General features: G+C 36.8%; 1 protein-coding gene across 1 annotated transcript in view; it reads right to left on the reverse strand.

Moving 5' to 3' along the window:
- LOC132558167 (uncharacterized) overlaps nucleotides 1-20,861 on the reverse strand; it is a 75,638-nt gene extending 54,777 nt beyond the window's left edge. Inside the window, exons 1-10 of the mRNA XM_060222699.1 lie at nucleotides 20,717-20,861; nucleotides 20,425-20,589; nucleotides 18,363-18,481; nucleotides 17,384-17,546; nucleotides 16,583-16,744; nucleotides 14,216-14,353; nucleotides 13,243-13,365; nucleotides 6,567-6,662; nucleotides 640-828; nucleotides 277-377 (exon numbers count right to left, since the gene is read on the reverse strand). Of these exons, the coding sequence (XP_060078682.1) occupies nucleotides 277-377; nucleotides 640-828; nucleotides 6,567-6,662; nucleotides 13,243-13,365; nucleotides 14,216-14,353; nucleotides 16,583-16,744; nucleotides 17,384-17,546; nucleotides 18,363-18,481; nucleotides 20,425-20,589; nucleotides 20,717-20,861 (1,401 nt within the window). The remainder of the gene's footprint in view (nucleotides 1-276; nucleotides 378-639; nucleotides 829-6,566; nucleotides 6,663-13,242; nucleotides 13,366-14,215; nucleotides 14,354-16,582; nucleotides 16,745-17,383; nucleotides 17,547-18,362; nucleotides 18,482-20,424; nucleotides 20,590-20,716) is intronic.
- Nucleotides 20,862-22,424: the final 1,563 nt, after the last annotated feature.

Here is a 22,424-nt window from a genome sequence, read left to right on the forward strand (position 1 = left end):
GCATTCCGTGCAACCCCCCACCTTCACACAAACACACATGCCTGTGAAAATTTTAATGATCTACTGGAGATTATGGGTTTATGACCGTCATAATAAGCACACCGGGAAATATTCTATTTCGTTGTGCGATATGAAGTTGAACGTGTGTGAAGCTCCTGTATATCTGAAGTATACCTGTTGGTTCCATTGTTGATTGTCTTTCTCACATTCGGGATAAACACATCACTTACTAAGATTTACGTGGCGGGAGCCCTCAATGAAGCAGAAGTCGCTTACCCATCCGGAACACATGGTCTTCTTTCCTTTTCGTACTTTGCCGGAGTCTCCGTGTAAATCTTTCTTTTGTTCATGTATTGTCATAGTTTCATCAAATTTGTCTTCAAATTTGGATACAGTGAATATATTGACATTCAGAACCTTTTATCATTTATCGGAAAGTAATAAGAAAGATGTGCGTAATATTTTATAAACATTGTCACTTAATGGACAAGATGTATAACAAATAAGAAAAAAGGTGTTACTCTTTAATAAAGGTGAAAATGATTGTCAGATATTTGGGGACAATGAATTCATTTGTCTGTGTTATTCACTTGTATGTCCTTTGTACAATCTTAGAAAACGAAATGCAAACAAACATACACCGGCGATAGAGACTGAAGTAGTTGGAGCCCTCTGCTGGCGTAAATACAGCCGAAAACCTATGGGTGTCCGCAGCATTTCCGTCCGTAACATCAGCGTTTATCAAGTACTTTGACGTAGCGGTGTTCTCTGGGACGGACACGATCAGGCCACTAGGAATATTGTTAATCTCAGGGATGTCATTGATGTCTGGAAGAAAGCGATGATAAAATAGGATTTAACGTCGCGGACTATTTACCAGCACTTATAACCTATCAATAAAATCATGATCATCAGTTTTTACCTTATTCTCGCTATATATTGTTCCGTTGAATATTAATTTTTTTAAAAACAAGATTTATTGTATTATCGATCGCTGTTGTTAATCATGTAATTGACATGAATCCTGCTAAAGCGGGACTTATTTGTCTGATAAAGTTTAGTGTTTTTGTCGATTTTATGCTATTAATCGCCAGGGTCATTTAAGGACATGCCAGGTTTTGGTGGTGGAGGAAAGCTGGAGAAAACCACTGACCTGCGTCCATAGTTAAACTCTATTGAAGTAATATTTCAACAGTCAACGCGGCAGATCGCCATTTTGGTTCGATGCCCCTATTGAAATAATGTTCACTATTGAAATATCATTTCAATGGTGAAAAAAAATACTTCAATGGTGGTCGCAGATTCAATTCAATCAACACTATTGTAATAATGTCAGCTGTATTGAAATAATATTTCAATAGTGGACACTGCATGCGATATCGCCATTTTGGTTCGACAACTGTTTTTAAACATATATGACCAGGCCGGGAATCGAACCGGCTCGAATCTGAGAACGTAAAACTGGGATTTTCGCTCCAGTACTAGCGGTCCATAAGCACTCATTTGTTTATTGAGAATTCACTGTGAGCTCATAAGTACAACAATAACAATGCAATGAAAGAGCACATTATACAAAACAAGAAAATCATTACCAATCAAAATAAGTACATACATACATGTTTGGTGTGAAGTTACAGTACAAAGCAAAAATATTATTCCAAGGCTGGCGGACTTACATGAGAAATAAGCGAAACATATGCAATATTACAGAATAGTAGATAATATAATTCTTCACTATATATTTTCTCTCTGTAAATATGAGCTTGATGCTGGACTGAACATTCTGGATTTTAACAGGAGGTTGCCGGCAATAGATTCTAATAATAACAAATTGACTTGGATCTAATCAATGATACTATGAGTGAGATGAACGGAAAGCTAAACAAGAGTGTAAATATTTACCTAAATTACATAATTACTTTCTATTAGTAGCTGACAGTAGTGGCACAAGTTTAAAAGATGGGCGGTTCCAGTAGTATTTTTATAAACTTTTTGCGTAAATTTAAATAAAAAGAGCAAATCAATTTAAAATGGAATTCATCTTCAACCAAATTTTGATTACAGTAAACACAAAGTCTTCTTTCTCTAGGAATGTTGTAATGTAGTCCTTCTTCTACACGCAACTGATGAGAAGATAAGCGAAATTTAGATATAAGACGTAGATAAGCACCTGGAATAGATTTCGTCAAATAATGTTGTAAAGTGCAAGAAACTATCAAGAATTTGTACAAATAACATTTTGTGGAGTTTTCAATAAATTCATTACGCGACTGAAGAAAGCTATCAATAAGTCGTTGTTTAATAAGTTGTAAAAATAATTTCTCATTATTAACATAATGACTTGACCATACATTACGCCAGTTACATTTTCTATAATTACAATAAACCATATCATCATTCGCTGATTGTAATATAAAATTATTGGTCTTAGTTAATTTCAACCAGTACTTAATAATACGACACTTACAAGTGATACTCAGTGGTAAACGACCAAGTTCAGAATATAACATATAGGAAGGTGCACTTTTTGTAACATTCAAGATTTTTTTCAGAAAATCAGTATGTATTCTTTCTATTTGATCAGCAGATGAGAAACCCCAGACTTTGCAGCTCTACTTTAAAACTGAAGCTACATAAGTGTAAAATACATTCAACTTGGTTTCCGTATTTAAGTAGAGATTATGACATAGTTTCAAAATATCACACATTTACGGCCTTGGTCAGCAATGATATTACACACACATTTACGGCCTTGGTCAGCAATGATATTACACACACATTTACGGCCTTGGTCAGCAATGATATTACACACACATTTACGGCCTTGGTCAGCAATGATATTACACACACATTTACGGCCTTGGTCAGCAATGATATTACACACACATTTACGGCCTTGGTCAGCAATGATATTACACACACATTTACGGCCTTGGTCAGCAATGATATTACACACACATTTACGGCCTTGGTCAGCAATGATATTACACACACATTTACGGCCTTGGTCAGCAATGATATTACACACACATTTACGGCCTTGGTCAGCACTGATATTACACACACATTTACGGCCTTGGTCAGCAATGATATCACACACACATTTACGGCCTTGGTCAGCAATGATATGACACACACATTTACGGCCTTGGTCAGCAATGATATTACACACACATTTACGGCCTTGGTCAGCAATGATATATCACACACATTTACGGCCTTGGTCAGCAATGATATTACACACACATTTACGGCCTTGGTCAGCAATGATATTACACACACATTTACGGCCTTGGTCAGCAATGATATTACACACACATTTACGGCCTTGGTCAGCAATGATATTACACACACATTTACGGCCTTGGTCAGCAATGATATTACACACACATTTACGGCCTTGGTCAGCAATGATATTACACACACATTTACGGCCTTGGTCAGCAATGATATTACACACACATTTACGGCCTTGGTCAGCAATGATATTACACACACATTTACGGCCTTGGTCAGCAATGATATTACACACACATTTACGGCCTTGGTCAGCAATGATATTACACACACATTTACGGCCTTGGTCAGCAATGATATTACACACACATTTACGGCCTTGGTCAGCAATGATATTACACACACATTTACGGCCTTGGTCAGCAATGATATTACACACACATTTACGGCCACACAATGATATTACACACACATTTACGGCCTTGATCAGCAATGATATTACACACACATTTACGGCCTTGGTCAGCAATGATATTACACACACATTTACGGCCTTGGTCAGCAATGATATTACACACACATTTACACACAATGATATATACACACACACACATTTACGGCCTTGGTCAGCAATGATATTACACACACATTTACGGCCTTGGTCAGCAATGATATTACACACACATTTACGGCCTTGGTCAGCAATGATATTACACACACATTTACGGCCTTGGTCAGCAATGATATTACACACACATTTACGGCCTTGGTCAGCAATGATATTACACACACATTTACGGCCTTGGTCAGCAATGATATTACACACACATTTACGGCCTTGGTCAGCAATGATATTACACACACATTTACGGCCTTGGTCAGCAATGATATATCACACACATTACACACACATTTACGGCCTTGGTCAGCAATGATATTACACACACATTTACGGCCTTGGTCAGCAATGATATTACACACACATTTACGGCCTTGGTCAGCAATGATATTACACACACATTTACGGCCTTGGTGGTACACACACATTTACGGCCTTGGTCAGCAATGATATTACACACACATTTACGGCCTTGGTCAGCAATGATATTACACACACATTTACGGCCTTGGTCAGCAATGATATTACACACACATTTACGGCCTTGGTCAGCAATGATATTACACACACATTTACGGCCTTGGTCAGCAATGATATTACACACACATTTACGGCCTTGGTCAGCAATGATATTACACACACATTTACGGCCTTGGTCAGCAATGATATTACACACACATTTACGGCCTTGGTTACACACACAATGATATTACACACACATTTACGGCCTTGGTCAGCAATGATATTACACACACATTTACGGCCTTGGTCAGCAATGATATTACACACACATTTACGGCCTTGGTCAGCAATGATATTACACACACATTTACGGCCTTGGTCAGCAATGATATCACACACACATTTACGGCCTTGGTCAGCAATGATATCACACACACATTTACGGCCTTGGTCAGCAATGATATCACACACACATTTACGGCCTTGGTCAGCAATGATATCACACACACATTTACGGCCTTGGTCAGCAATGATATTACACACACATTTACGGCCTTGGTCAGCAATGATATTACACACACATTTACACACACATTTACGGCCTTGGTCAGCAATGATATGACACACACATTTACGGCCTTGGTCAGCAATGATATGACACACACATTTACGGCCTTGGTCAGCAATGATATTACACACACATTTACGGCCTTGGTCAGCAATGATATCACACACACATTTACGGCCTTGGTCAGCAATGATATCACACACACATTTACGGCCTTGGTCAGCAATGATATCACACACACATTTACGGCCTTGGTCAGCAATGATATCACACACACATTTACGGCCTTGGTCAGCAATGATATCACACACACATTTACGGCCTTGGTCAGCAATGATATCACACACACATTTACGGCCTTGGTCAGCAATGATATCACACACACATTTACGGCCTTGGTCAGCAATGATATGACACACACATTTACGGCCTTGGTCAGCAATGATATTACACACACATTTACGGCCTTGGTCAGCAATGATATGACACACACATTTACGGCCTTGGTCAGCAATGATATTACACACACATTTACGGCCTTGGTCAGCAATGATATTACACACACATTTACGGCCTTGGTCAGCAATGATATTACACACACATTTACGGCCTTGGTCAGCAATGATATTACACACACATTTACGGCCTTGGTCAGCAATGATATTACACACACATTTACGGCCTTGGTCAGCAATGATATTACACACACATTTACGGCCTTGGTCAGCAATGATATTACACACACATTTACGGCCTTGGTCAGCAATGATATTACACACACATTTACGGCCTTGGTCAGCAATGATATTACACACACATTTACGGCCTTGGTCAGCAATGATATTACACACACATTTACGGCCTTGGTCAGCAATGATATTACACACACATTTACGGCCTTGGTCAGCAATGATATTACACACACATTTACGGCCTTGGTCAGCAATGATATTACACACACAGTAACGGCCTTGGGCAGCAATGATATTACACACACATTTACGGCCTTGGTCAGCAATGATATTACACACACATTTACGGCCTTGGTCAGCAATGATATTACACACACATTTACGGCCTTGGTCAGCAATGATATTACACACACATTTACGGCCTTGGTCAGCAATGATATTACACACACATTTACGGCCTTGGTCAGCAATGATATTACACACACATTTACGGCCTTGGTCAGCAATGATATTACACACACATTTACGGCCTTGGTCAGCAATGATATTACACACACATTTTACGGCCTTGGTCAGCAATGATATTACACACACATTTACGGCCTTGGTCAGCAATGATATTACACACACATTTACGGCCTTGGTCAGCAATGATATTACACACACATTTACGGCCTTGGTCAGCAATGATATTACACACACATTTACGGCCTTGGTCAGCAATGATATTACACACACATTTACGGCCTTGATCAGCAATGATATTACACACACATTTAAGGCCTTGGTCAGCAATAATAAGTTGAGTTTAAGCAAATCAACCATTAAAATTCAATGTAACACCAAGATAGCTAAAGCTTACCACAATTTCAATTTCATTGTTTTTCTCCTTTCTTAAATAATGGGAAAATAACACCCTTTGACCTACTTGATGGGAATATCCCTTTTTAATATAGGTGTAAAAATTCATTCAACAAATTATCCATACCTGGTGACTTGCCAGATTTGGCCTTATTGAAAACTTCTCTGATTTCGTCATTCGTAAATGATCGATCTAGTTCCTCAAAAACAGTTACATTCTCCTCTAAAAACAATGATTCTGAATTGTCATCAGAAACATATCTGCCATTTACAGTTTTAAAATGCTCAAAAAAGTCTGAAATGTGCAAATTGCTGGAGCAGGACTGATATAATATAATTTCGGATTTTGCCTGCGTCGCCTACTTAAGCTGTCGCCTTGTGATCTAAGGTATTTTCCCGTTACAACACATATTATGCACACATGATTCCGTCCGCAAATGACCATAACTGGAATTTACGCCCGTTACCGCCACCTCGATCAGGTCACAATGGTACACTCCATTACAACCCCGGGTGTATTTGAATGAAAACCATTTCAACAGTGGTTGAACCAATACAGCGATATCGCATGCAGCGTTCACTATTGAAATAATACTTTTACTTTCAGAATATTTTATTGTCATGGTGGTATTGACAGTAGGAATTGGGCAACAGGCAGAGCCTATGAAAGCCCTCTCCTTACAGTGCATAAACAAGTATACAAACACATCAATCAAAATTAGAGATAACAGATAATAATAATATTAGGAATAAGAATGTAGAAGATAGATTCAAATGGATGATTATATAACCGAAATGCAAAATAGGCATCACCATCGTTTGTATTACTGAGTACCAGAACAGTAACATAAACTAAAAAATACAAATTAGGTATCACAAGATATTACAAGACTGGGTCAAAATATGTCCATTTGTGGTGGGACAGGCTGCAGGTTCAAACAGTCCATTTGCACATAATCCTGAGCTGAGTCCCTAAAATGGACAGGCGGACCCACACTTGAGACATCAAATACAAATGAGAGATAGAAAAGATAGAAGTATAGAATGGGATGTACATTTGCTAAAATAGGCGACCAGTGTCAGTTATGAATCTCTGAACTATATCAAGAATAAATTTATTCATGTTTGCATCAAGTATAGGAGAACCTTTGAGAAATGTATCAATTGAAGGAGGTATAGAATCACTAAGGTCAGAAAGGGAATTAAAGAGGAGTTGTCTCTGGTTAGTAAAGAAGGGACAGTGGAAAAAGAAGTGGGTACAATCTTCAACTGGGTGGCCACAGTTACAGGCAGGGTTATCTTTAAGGTGGGAATTGAATAAATCAAAATTCAGATTATTTGCAGAGTTTCTTAGTTGACATAAAATTATGTTAGCTTTTCTTTGTCCTTTATATTTGAAAGTATCATTACAGTGGAAAGAAGGAATGGTAGTTTGCTGTGATAAAAAAGATTTTTTTATCGCATAAATAGAAGTTAATGAGGGATACAGACAAGATGGGCCATTCCATTCATTCATAAGTTTTGGAAAGAAGCTAGTGCTATATTGACAAGTTCTTGTATGGGGCACATCAAACAATCTATTGTGTCGAAGTGGATAAGGAGCATTATTATAAAAGGTTGGATAGAGTCAAATACATGAGGAGGGCATCTGTTATTTAAAATCTTAAAAAAAATGGATATTTTGATGTAAGTGTCTTCTTTTAGCTAAGAGTATTAATCCAGACTCATTATATAGAATTGCATGACTGGTGCCCCGTCTTAGGCCAGTAATAATGTGAATTGCCTCTAGTTGAATTGATTCTAAGATGTTGCATTCCCTTTCTGTGCAATTAGCCCAAACAATATCAGCATATTCTAAAATAGGACGAATAAATGTAATATATATTAATTCAAGTGACTTTCTGTCAATTTTATACTTTAACATTCTAAGTACATTTATTCGTTTATAAGCTTTCTCATAGATAGAGTTTATGTGGTTTGACCAATTAGCATGACTATTAAAAGTTAGACCAAGGTGCTTATGGAAGGTAACATTTTTAATAACTGAATCATTAAAGTACAGATTTGGATGCAACATCTCCGAATCAACTCTCCTTGAAAAAAGTAGGGATTCTGTCTTGTCAGGATTAAAAATAATACCCCATCTATTGGCCCACCTAGAAATTTTTTGAAGATCATTATTGAGTATATTAGCTGCATCTTGTCTATCGCCCTCAATTAAACCATATAAAGATGTGTCATCAGCAAATAATTTCACATTAGATAGTAAATCATCACCAATATCATTAATATATAACAAAAACAGATAAGGACCAAGAACTGAACCTTGAGGGACCCCAGCCTGTAATAACATTTCAATACAGCTGACATTATTACAATAGTAGCCTTATTGAATTGAATCTGCGACCACCATTGAATTTTTTTTCACCATTAAAATGATATTTTAATAGTGAACATTATTTCAATAGGGGCATCAACAGTCCATTACCTGGTGACTGCCCAACGTAAGCCTCGAACCCGTCCTCCAGAGATGGAGGGCTAGTGATAAAGTCATACGCCTTAACCACTCTACCACCGCTTCCTCTGTTAAGTAGTACAACATTATCCCTGGGATTTATTCGGTAATCCAATTTAAAGGGAAACTGATTAAAGTGTAGACGAGGATTTCCGGAAGTTTGTACTAACATGTATACCGAATAGTGGCCCAGTTTAGAATATACACACATACTTGGCACTGTTCTAAAATAATCTTATAATAACAATACTAAATTTGTATTCATTCATGGGTCTGGTGCACCTCCCCGTTTATTTTTTTTAAATTTTCTTCACTTTGCGTTTTTCTCTTTTGCCTCCTAGGTTTAAACATTTAGGCCCTTAACATCACAGACGAGACTGAGGAGGACGAAGCAATTGTATGATGCAGTTTAATTCATTGTGTGGTTCTACTGTAACATCACTGACGAGTCCTAGAAGGACGAAACGGTTGTATGATGCAGTTTAATTCATTGGTTGGCTCTACTGTAACTATCATTGACGAGTTCTAGAAGGGCGAAACAGCTGTATGATGTAACATCACTGACGAGTCCTAGAAGGGCGAAACAGCTGTATGATGTAGCATCACTGACAAGTCCTAGAAGGACGAAACAGCTGTATGATGTAGCATCACTGAGGAGTCCTAGAAGGATGGACCAGTTCTATGATGCAGTTTAATTCTTTGTTTGGATCTACTGTTTCTAATTCTACATTGTGAGTCTTTTGTAAACCTTTTCTATTGTCTTGAAACTCTGGGATAGTCTAACGAATGTTTGGGATATGTTTGGGGAAATGTTTGGGATATGTTTGGGGATATGTTTGGGATATGTTTGGGGATATGTTTGGGATATGTTTGGGGATATGTTTGGGATATGTTTGGGATATTTGGGATATGTTTGAGATATGTTTGGGATATGTTTGGGGATATGTTTAGGGATATGTTTGGGGATATGTTTGGGATATGTTTGGGATATGTTTGGGATATTTGGGATATTTGGGATATGTTTGGGATATGTTTGGGATATGTTTGGGATATTTGGGATATGTTTGGGATATGTTTTGGGATATGTTTGGGGATATGTTTGGGATATGTTTGGGGATATGTTTGGGATATGTTTGGGATATGTTTGGGGATATGTTTGGGATATGTTTGGGGATATGTTTGGGATATGTTTGGGATATGTTTGGGGATATGTTTAGGGATATGTTTGGGGATATGCTTAGGGATATGTTTGGGGATATGTTTGGGATATGTTTGGGATATTTGGGATATTTGGGATATGTTTGGGGATATGTTTGGGGATATGTTTGGGGATATGTTTGGGATATGTTTGGGATATGTTTGGGATATGTTTGGGATATGTTTGGGATATGTTTGGGGATATGTTTGGGGATATGTTTAGGGATATGTTTGGGATATGTTTGGGATATTTGGGATATGTTTGGGATATGTTTGGGATGTTTGGGATATGTTTGGGGATATATTTGGGATATGTTTGGGATATGTTTGGGATATGTTTGGGGATATATTTGGGATATGTTTGGTGATTACATTATAATATAAGAAGGCCATGGTAATGGAGCATTACTATAGGCATGCACTTATTACACAGGGCAAACCCTTCTCATATATAATAAATACATATATTACACAGGGCAAACCCTTCTCATGTATGATAAATACATTTATTACACAGGGCAAACCCTTCTCATATATAATAAATACATTTATTACACAGGGCAAACCCTTCTCATATATAATAAATGCACTTATTACACAGGGCAAACCCTTCTCATGTATGATAAATACATTTATTACACAGGGAAAACCCTTCTCATGTATGATAAATACATTTATTACACAGGGCAAACCCTTCTCATATATAATAAATACATTTATTACACAGGGCAAACCCTACTCATATGTAATAAATGCACTTATTACACAGGGCAAACCCTTCTCATATATGATAAATACATATATTACACAGGGCAAACCCTTCTCATGTATGATAAATACATTTATTACACAGGGCAAACCCTTCTCATATATAATAAATGGATTTATTACACAGGGCAAACCCTTCTCATATATGATAAATACATATATTACACAGGGCAAACCCTTCTCATGTATAATAAATACATTTATTACACAGGGCAAACCCTTCTCATATATAATAAATGCACTTATTACACAGGGCAAACCCTTCTCATGTATGATAAATACATTTATTACACAGGGCAAACCCTTCTCATGTATGATAAATACATTTATTACACAGGGCAAACCCTTCTCATGTATGATAAATACATTTATTACACAGGGCAAACCCTTCTCATATATAATAAATGCATTTATTACACAGGGCAAACCCTTCTCATATATGATAAATACATTTATTACACAGGGCAAACCCTTCTCTCATATTACATAGGGCAAACCCTTCTCATATATGATAAATACATTCATCACACAGGGCAAACCCTTCTCATACATAATAAATGCACTTATTACACAGGGCAAACCCTTCTCATACATAATAAATGCACTTATTACACAGGGCAAACCATTCTCATACATAATAAATGCACTTATTACACAGGGCAAACCCTTCTCATATATAATAAATGCACTTATTACACAGGGCAAACCCTTCTCATATATAATAAATACATTTATTACACAGGGCAAACCCTTCTCATATATAATAAATGCATTTATTACACAGGGCAAACCCTTCTCATATATGATAAATGCACTTATTACACAGGGCAAACTCTTCTCATGTATGATAAATACATTTATTACACAGGTCAAACCCTTTTCATATATAGAAAAATACATTTATCACACAGGGCAAACCCTTCTCATATATAATAAATACATTTATTACACAGGGCAAACCCTTCTCATATATAATAAATGCACTTATTACACGGGGCAAACCCTTCTCATACATAATAAATGCATTTATTACACAGGGCAAACCCTTCTCATACATAATAAATGCACTTATTACACAGGGCAAACCCTTCTCATATATAATAAATGCACTTATTACACAGGACAAACCCTTCTCATGCATAATAAATGCACTTATTACACAGGGCAAACCCTTCTCATATATAATAAATGCACTTATTACACAGGGCAAACCCTTCTCATATATAATAGATACATTTATTACACAGGGCAAACCCTTCTCATATATAATAAATGCATTTATTACACAGGGCAAACCCTTCTCATATAATAAATGCACTTATTACACAGGGCAAACCCTTCTCATATATAATAAATGCATTTATTACACAGGGCAAACCCTTCTCATATAATAAATGCACTTATTACACAGGGCAAACCCTTCTCATATATAATAAATACATTTATTACACAGGGCAAACCCTTCTCATATATAATAAATACATTTATTACACAGGGCAAACCCTTCTCATATATAATAAATACATTTATTACACAGGGCAAACCCTTCTCATATATAATAAATACATTCATCACACAGGGCAAACCCTTCTCATACATAATAAATGCACTTATTACACAGGGCAAACCCTTCTCATACATAATAAATGCACTTATTACACAGGGCAAACCCTTCTCATATATAATAAATGCATTTATTACACAGGGCAAACCCTTCTCATATATAATAAATACATTTATTACACAGGGCAAACCCTTCTCATATATAATAAATGCATTTATTACACAGGGCAAACCCTTCTCATATATAATAAATGCATTTATTACACAGGGCAAACCCTTCTCATACATAATAAATGCACTTATTACACAGGGCAAACCCTTCTTATATATAATAAATACATTTATTACACAGGGCAAACCCTTCTTATATATAATAAATGCATTTATTACACAGGGCAAACCCTTCTCATACATAATAAATGCACTTATTACACAGGGCAAACCCTTCTCATATATAATAAATGCACTTATTACACAGGGCAAACCCTTCTCATATATAATAAATGCACTTATTACACAGGGCAAACCCTTCTCATATATAATAAATGCACTTATTACACAGGGCAAACCCTTCTCATATATGATAAATACATTTATTACACAGGGCGTGTCCATCTCATGTTAAATAAATATATTTATTACAAATTTATATAAAAAAAAAAAAAATTCATGTGGGAGTATTGTCAATCATTCTAAGTATTATGACAATCAGTACAATAACTATAATTTGATAATAAGATCGAAAGTTAACAATACTTACTCGTGATTGTGACACTCAGAGTCTCGGGACCAACAAGTGACCATTTGTCATATATCCAAACATTGATGTCATAAGCTGGTGTCTTGTGTAAATTTAAATCTTCTGTGGCCACAATCTTCCCCGCTTCATTCAAAAAGTATAATTCATTTCAATAACATCGACAGAATTAGTGATGTTTCAATTAAGATCTACAATGTAATGTAATGCAATAAGGTCTATAAGGTAAATTAGTTTTCAGTTGCTTTTTTTAAATCTTAATTTATTTAAGTTATTGTCTTTTTTGACCATGGATATATAATGGTGATGCATTTAAAGGTTTCTCTCCTGGTGATGATTGGTGATGAATATCAGACAGGTACATATTTAACAAGCGCATGCGTCACCCTTCAGTTTTAAATGGCGCTATAAGTTTATCTGTATTTTATTGATAAATTGTCTTACAATAATTCAAGTTATGTTACTATTTATGAATCCTATTGTTTTAAATATAGCTCTGATACATTTATCATATATATATATGTCTCCCTCTGGGTTTTTAAAGTGTAAACCCTATCACCACTGACCTAGAAGGACGAAACAGCTGAATTGGTTTAGTTAATTTTCACTTTTCGTTCTGACGTATCTTATTTTAAATCTGTGTTGAGAGGTGTTATTCACCTGTGTATATTTTATACCAGCTTCCAGGTAATAATGTTAGTGCTGACAGTGGCAGTCTTTGAACGGAGAGTTAAGAGAGGTACAGTTATCGTTATATTGGTAATATAACTTTGTATAGGACTTTCTAATAGAAAGAAGGTCATCTAGGTATGGAATGGTTTTCTTCTTAAGAACTAACTCAGAACGGAGGACTAGGACAGTTGACAGGGGTAGAGTTATTTTATTATTGGCAATGCAATTTGTATAGAGCTTTCTAATCGAAAGGCTTTCCAGATTAATTAGGTAAAGACTGGTTTTCTTCCTTAAATATACTCACAACTAAGGACTTGGAATGGACAGTTGACAGGAGTACATGTCATGTTGTAAAATAAGTTCGTGGAATCTGTATCTACTCCTGCTATCGGAAATATCCCTGTGCTGGTTGTGGTGGCCAGTGTGTCCACATCGACAGCGCCTAAAAGATGGAATACATTCCTACATAATGTTATATGATAATTCCACGGAAAGATTTACGTAAAACTTTTATATCATCCAACTTGTGACAAAGATAACAAAATACTGATATGCCAACATCATTGCATTCCAAACTCAAATTAGATAAAACTAAGGCGGACAATGAACAAAAAAAAAAAAGATTTTACGGAGACTCCAATAAAACACAAGGACCACGTATTCCGGAAGAATAGGGTACTTTTGTTTCATCAACGGCATACGCCACGTAAACCTTTGTCAATCCAAGTAAGAGATGCCATATTCTCAAAGGAAAAGTTATACAGCAATGGAACCAACAGGCAAACGAACAAGCATTAAGCTTCACATCGCACAAAGAAGTAGAATATTTTAAATGAGATCACTATAACGATCGTGTAACTTCCCTTTGATTTTCATAATCCTGCATCTTTTGAAACCCAATAGACGGGCTAGATCCTTTCCGATCTTTTTAAGGTTTTATTCACTTGTTTGTGTTGTGTTATCGTACAGAAGCCTGTGATGCATAACATTCACGTGTATATAAATGATTTAAAGGTCAAGGTCACTGAATGGTGATGAAGAGTTTGAGGAAGTTTTACGGTCGTCATAGCGATCTCTTTGAAAAATATCTTATTTCTTTGTGCGAAATGAAGCTGGACGTTTGTGGTGCTCGTAAGTTTGTGTGTTGGTTTCTTTGTTGTATACCTTGTTCTCATGTGGGAACGTGTCATTACTTACTTGGATTGACCAAGGTTAACATAGTGTGTTCTCGATGAAGCAGAAGACTCTCTTCCGGAACACATGGTCGTAGTGTACTGTACTGTATTTATGATAATATTCGTGAGGTCATTCAGTATAGCGCCAAAACATTTCTGCCGTTAAACAATTCTCAGAAAATCGACAGGCACATGGCGTGGGCGTGAGTAAAACCAAATTGATCCCAATTGGAACAAATTAATTACAGTGGCTATTACCTTAGATTTCAACATCGGGAAATGGAGAATTAGGCTTATGAATAATAAAATATATCCATAATAAAGCGATACACGCGCCTATAACGTCAAATTTGTTGTTTTTTTAATATATTTTCGGGGTCGGAACATTGTTTATGTTGACTATTGTTTATAAACATGTTCACGCTCGCTTACGAAGAAAGCCGAGTGGGTCTCATGGCTTGTCACGTGACGAAGTCATTTACTTCCGCCGCAAAGAAAAACTTGAATACGAGTGAAACAAGTTGTCGTGCGAGAATTATCTATGTCAATCGCGGGCGCTAAACTAGTGGGGCCCCAAAGGGGTAATTACAATTGGAAAAGAAAAAAACTCATTGTGCAGAAATACACAGGACTTGATATTTTGTCTGTACACATTGATATATATTGCACTGTTTATCATGAAGGCTATGCTTATCAAAACGGTCGTTATTCTCATAGTAACACCAGTACCGTCATATTTTATACTTAGAACGAATACCTGCAATTGGGCCCCACCTTGCAGTCAACAACAAACACGCGTTCTCGATGGTAAATTCAAGCGATTAACACAACTATTTTCATTCAACATTTATCAGATAACAGTTTTTAGTAGTGTTGTTCATAACATATTCACGCATCAAACACTGGATATTGGATTATAATCAATGACAAGCGGATACGTTATAATTATAGGGCTGACGTTAAGCTAACCAGTCAAGCAGCAGCTTCGCAAATTCCGAATACGTATTCAGTCCAAGGTCCTCCTTCATCTTTCGCCATCTATTGATCTCCTGTCTAATATAAATTCTTGCCTGTCCTCTTTTCTGGTCTGACTCCTTCCTCTTACGCTTTCTGGCACTTTCTGTAAGGTAACTTTTAGGTCCTCGTCACCTTTTCATATTTGCGTCCGCCATATTGCTTCTTTCTTGGCTTATACGCATGCGCAGCATCAGGGTTACGAGCGGTAATTTATTAATTAGATCAGGACCGCAATGTTTACTTTCTTTATTTCTAAGATATCAATATAAAAATGGTTGCAGTGACTTTTAATTATAGTAATTAACAATAAGTCTTAATTTTGTAATATACTATTGGAAAATAGTATGTTTAATGTCATTTTCTCGTAGTGTTTTTTAACATTATAGTCGCCTGTAGATATTAACTCGTGCAGTTACATACATGTTTTCGTAATCTTAACCAGACAGTTTTTGATTGAGCCCATGTAAATAACGACTTACTGGGAAGGTTGTTCATTGATGGTGGTGCGTTTTCTATGATGCTAACTACGATGTCTTTGGTGGAGGACAAACCCAGATTGTCTGTGCACGTGATGGTCAGCGTGTACTGGTTCTGTGTGTTGTAGTTCAGGTTGGCCTCGCCATTCAGGAATAAAGAATATGCTGTAGTTAAGAGCATGATACTTAGTGTTATTAGTGCACATGCAGGTAACAGTTAAAATAGTGTTGTGCAACCTCGATACTAGTCTTACAGAGTTATCGCCCCTGTTATATAACTCTTGTATCTCTGGAAGAAAAAACAACTATGCAAACAAGATACTAGTCTCATGTATTTATCTCTGTAGATACAAGGACATCACAGCAATGTCCTCACCGAAATGAAGTAAATATCCACATATAGCTACGACGAACATATGATTTTGCGGGGATTATTGAGATTGTTTTGAGGGGACACTTAGTAAAATAATTTTTCTTTGCATTTCATGTAGTTTCAATACAATCAAAGTGATCGTAATTGTCCCCACAGTCGTAAGAGTGTCACCAAAACGTGGGTAGAAGTCGAAATGATATCCCCGTAACTACGACTTTTTGTACCTGCATGTATATAAGGTTTGCTCCTCAAAATAGTTTCTTTAGACTTTGAACATCGGAATCACATGCTACTGTATGTGTTTTGAGAACTTCTATCTTACCACAAAATTTTGTTTCTTACGCACTCACTATGTAACAACATATTAAAGACAATCACGATTCGTAAGATGACAGGAAGGATATTAGAACAAAAAAGAGAAAGAATCATACTTGTACTTCCGGTTGTTTTCGGTTGAACATTGAAGGGGTGTGGACCTGTGTAGATACAACTGTATCCCTGAACGTCTGTCACTGTCAGGTCTGTCATATGAGTTTGGACAGCCACGTCCTCTTTCACACTATCTGACGACACCATTGCAGTCATATCCGGTGGCTACATTTAAATATATATAATAATATATAATAATACTTTTCAAGATTAAAAATCATATATAATCTGACATCAAAACAGGAATGAAAAACCTTGGAAGATGTGACAATTTGTCACACAAATAGCCATTACATAATGAATTGTTTTCATAAACGTGTTTCATGACCTAACGGAGCCGTTATCGACAGGTTCCCTTCCTCATTTCATAAATCTGATGAGGAATGAAAAAAAATAACCTCCCACAACATAACATTTACCTGTGATGAAGAAATCAATGACACTTTGCCATTCGTGGATACCCTCCTAGTAAGATAACGGTAATTTGAAAGTGTAGGTCTATAGAAAAAAGACGCAGTACATCAACTGACGATTAACTACAGCAAAATATTACCATCCTGTGTATTTTTCTATAACCTGTTTACCATCTTGTCATACCATTTTCGACTATGGTGTTCATAGAATTATAGTACAGCTGAAAAAAAGATGGTTGTGATATAAAATGAAGGTGACCATGTAGTCATCGAGACGTCACACTCTAATCTTCTACTGGTTGTATTCTAAGATGAAGGTGTCGGTGTAGTTATGGAAACGTCACACTCTAATCTTCTACTGTTTGTGATATAAGAACTTCCGTGATTTACAATACTGGAGCTATTAAAATTGTACGTTTGTGTTCAAACCGTATACTCGTATTTCCTCAGATCGCCTTCAAAGTCTAAAAAGAAACAATTTTGGATAGTTTGTATTGTATAAATGTTGTTCTGATATTGTGACGTCATCATATTTTGACCTTTTCATAATTAAATCATGTGTACTCACGGTGTTGGTGATCTCCACAGTGAGAGTTCCACTACCAACATTACCACACTGGTCAGTAACGGTGAAAGTCAGTGGGTACGTTCCAACTGACCATTGACCAGTCTGTGGCTGGACTTCATCTGATTAAAAAAAATTTAATGGGAATGAGACCAAAAAAAAATGATTGTATGAACATATGTTATTCACGTTATGATTATGTTATAATATACCAATCTTGAATCTTGACAAGACGGACAGATAGAAAATCATGATTAATTATGAAAATATAGTGTTCAAGTGAATTGTGCAACATACAAATACCACGTATGTGTGATAGGGAACACATCGATATGAAGACAAAATTCCTCTGGCGTCTAGAAATTGTCAATAATTTTCGCTTTGTTGTATAATTAACTGAATTCATGATAACAAGAAATTAAAATAAAAGGAATATTATTTACATATATCAATCTACAGGAATACCCAGACTATTCAGTGATTAAGAATAAGAATTCGAACCTGTACATACTTGTATATATCTTTCTTATATACTTTGCTCATGTAATCATTGCTACGAAATGAGTGTTTTTCGGTTCCAATCAGCCAACATTTCTTTAGTTCAAAGGAATTGTTAAATTGGTAGCTTCAGTATGATATAAGTCCTCGAAGCCAGATGTGTGTGTTAAATAATTGGGCTAGCGTATCTACCAATTTAGATTTCCACATATCTTTGAACAATTGGCCTCCTAGGTTTAAATTTAGGTCACTAACGCGTCCTAGAATGACAAAACAGCTGTATGATGTAGAATCACTGACGAGTCCTAGAAGGACGAAACAGCTGTATGACGTAGCGTCACTGACGAGTCCTAAAAGGACGAAACAGCTGTATGATGTAACATCACTGACAAGTCCTAGAAGGACAGAACAGCTGTATGATGTAATATCACTGACGAGTCCTAGAAGGACGAAACAGCTGTATGATGTAGTATCGCTGACGAGTCCTAGAAGGACGAAACAGCTGTATGATGTAGTATCGCTGACGAGTCCTAGAAAGACGAAACAGCTGTATGACGTAGCGTCACTGACGAGTCCTAGAAGGACGAAACAGCTGTAGGATGTAACATCACTGACGAGTCCTAGAAGGACGGAACAGCTGTATGATGTAATATCACTGACGAGTCCTAGAAGGACGAAACAGCTGTATGATGTAGTATCGCTGACGAGTCCTAGAAGGACGGAACAGCTGTATGATGTAGTATCGCTGACGAGTCCTAGAAAGACGAAACAGCTGTATAACGTAGCGTCACTGACGAGTCCTAGAAGGACAGAACAGCTGTATGGTGTAACATCACTGACGAGTCCTAGAAGGACGGAACAGCTGTATGATGTAATATCACTGACGAGTCCTAGAAGGACGAAACAGCTGTATGATGTAGTATCGCTGACGAGTCCTAGAAGGACGGAACAGCTGTATGATGTAACATCACTGACGAGTCCTAGAAGGACGGAACAGCTGTATGATGTAACATCACTGACGAGTCATAGAAGGACGGAACAGCTGTATGATGTAACATCACTGACGAGTCCTAGAAGGACGGAACAGCTGTATGATGTAACATCACTGACGAGTCAGCTGTATGATGTAACATCACTGACGAGTCATAGAAGGACAGAACAGCTGTATGATGTAACATCACTGACGAGTCCTAGAAGGACGGAACAGCTGTATGATGTATCATCACTGACGAGTCCTAGAAGGACGAATCAACTGTGTCATGCAGTTTTATTCAGTATCTGTTTCTATCATTGTATTAAAATCTGTCATTCAATCATGTGTCTGTTACACAATCGATAGTAAAAACTGTTTCCTCAGCATAATTAATGAATGTCAGAGTGTTACATTGTTATATAAATAAATAATTTTGTAGAAGTTAATTTCTTCCATTTTATCTACAGTGTATTAAAATTAATAATTTTATAGCATTTGTAATAGCCTTATATCGAGCTGCAAAGAGTAAACAACCAGGCACCATTGACACTGCAATCTTATTATGTGTATGTAAAAGTTTGAACATTTTTTTACCCCCATTTAATTGAAACTCGCTTGATGTTGTCGTCATGGCGACAGTAAGTACAGTATCCTTCGGATCGACATCGCTATAGATCAGTGTAAGTAGAGTGGTGGGCGGGGTATCTGTGTCAAGGTAGGTCAAGGTCTGGTCTAGGTTTGTAAATGTAGGGTTTGAATCTGAAAATAAACACGATAAAATATGTAACTGTTAGCTTTATTTAACTATATACAATAATAAGTATTCTGATATGAAATAAAACATTTTGGCTTTATAAATTCAGTACATGAAATATACCACACTCACTAACGGCTGTCTGGGCATTGATGGCGTAAGTCCTCACACCAAGAGTTATCCCTGAGGCAAAGTTTGTCGGATTAACATTAGAGGGCGCTGCCATCGTCAGCTGTACGATACCACCGGAACCTGCCGAACTACTGTATGGAATCATATCGTTATCAGCGCTATACCTATAGAAACAACAAAACACTATATTAGCGACGACTCTTTAAGACACATGTACTTGATTACTTGATGTACTTAAATTATCAAATGTTTCAAAATTTTCAAATTTATTGAATTTTTGGGCATCAGTTTTTTCCTTCGATCACTTGCTGTAGGATGCAGCATCACTGACGAGACCTAGAAGGACGAAACAGCTGTATGATGTAACATCACTGACAAGTCATAGAAGGACAGAACAGCTGTATAATGTAACATCACTGACGAGTCCTAGAAGGACGAAACAGCTGTATGATGTAACATCACTGACAAGTCATAGAAGGACAAACAGCTGTATGATGTAGCATCACTGACGAGTCCTAGAAGGACGAAACAGCTGTAGGATGTAACATCACTGACAAGTCCTAGAAGGACGAAACAGCTGTAGGATGTAACATCACTGACAAGTCATAGAAGGACAGAACAGCTGTATAATGTAACATCACTGACAAGTCCTAGAAGGACGAAACAGCTGTAGGATGTAACATCACTGACAAGTCCTAGAAGGACGAAACAGCTGTAGGATGTAACATCACTGACGAGTCCTAGAAGGACGAAACAGCTGTAGGATGTAACATCACTGACTAGTCCTAGAAGGACGAAACAGCTGTAGGATGTAACATCACTGACGAGTCCTAGAAGGACGAAACAGCTGTAGGATGTAACATCACTGATGAGTCCTAGAAGGACGAAACAGCTGTAGGATGTAACATTACTTTTTTTTTTTTAAACGGAAGTCAAAAACGAATCGCTAAAATTTAGAGTTATGTAGGAATAGGAGGAAAGCTATTACTTTTTGCTGAGGTAGTAGGCTATTGTGAGACTGGAGCTTTTATCACCCTTGTAGTTTATCTCATACGCGAACATACAGGTGGTCTTTGATCTAAATTTTATACACCAATACATGTTTCTTTATATTTTTTTGTTAAAAAAAAACAAATAATAATAACGCTCTTCTTCAGGTGATCCTACTGGTGTGCATATGAACAGTAAATCACTGTATGTAGCATTACTATCATAGTTCATTGTAATATAAATGTTCTTTTTTCAAATAAATAAATGAAATCTACATTTGTTTACGTGAAAAATGATAATAAATACCATCCAATGACATCATTTGGTTTTACAGTGAGCGTGTTCCCATCTGTTACACCGAGAATCTGTTCTGTCAGCTGGTCACCTGTGTATCAAACAGTAAGGTATACTTGTATTATACATAACAGTGATCCGATCTGTTACACAGAGAATCTGTTCTGTCAGCTGGTCACCTGTGTATCAAACAGTAAGGTATACTTGTATTATACATAACAGTGTTCCCATCTGTTACACAGAGAATCTGTTCTGTTAGCTGGTCACCTGTGTATCAAACAGAAAGGTATACTTGTATTATACATAACAGTGTTCCCATCTGTTACACAGAGAATCTGTTCTGTCAGCTGGTCACCTGTGTATCAAACAGTAAGGTATACTTGTATTATACATAACAGTGATCCGATCTGTTACACAGAGAATC

Source organism: Ylistrum balloti, unplaced genomic scaffold (assembly GCF_031769215.1).
Source record: "Ylistrum balloti isolate Yb309-2 unplaced genomic scaffold, AGI_CSIRO_Ybal_v1 Utg370766, whole genome shotgun sequence".
NCBI classification, from domain to species: Eukaryota; Metazoa; Mollusca; class Bivalvia; order Pectinida; family Pectinidae; genus Ylistrum; species Ylistrum balloti.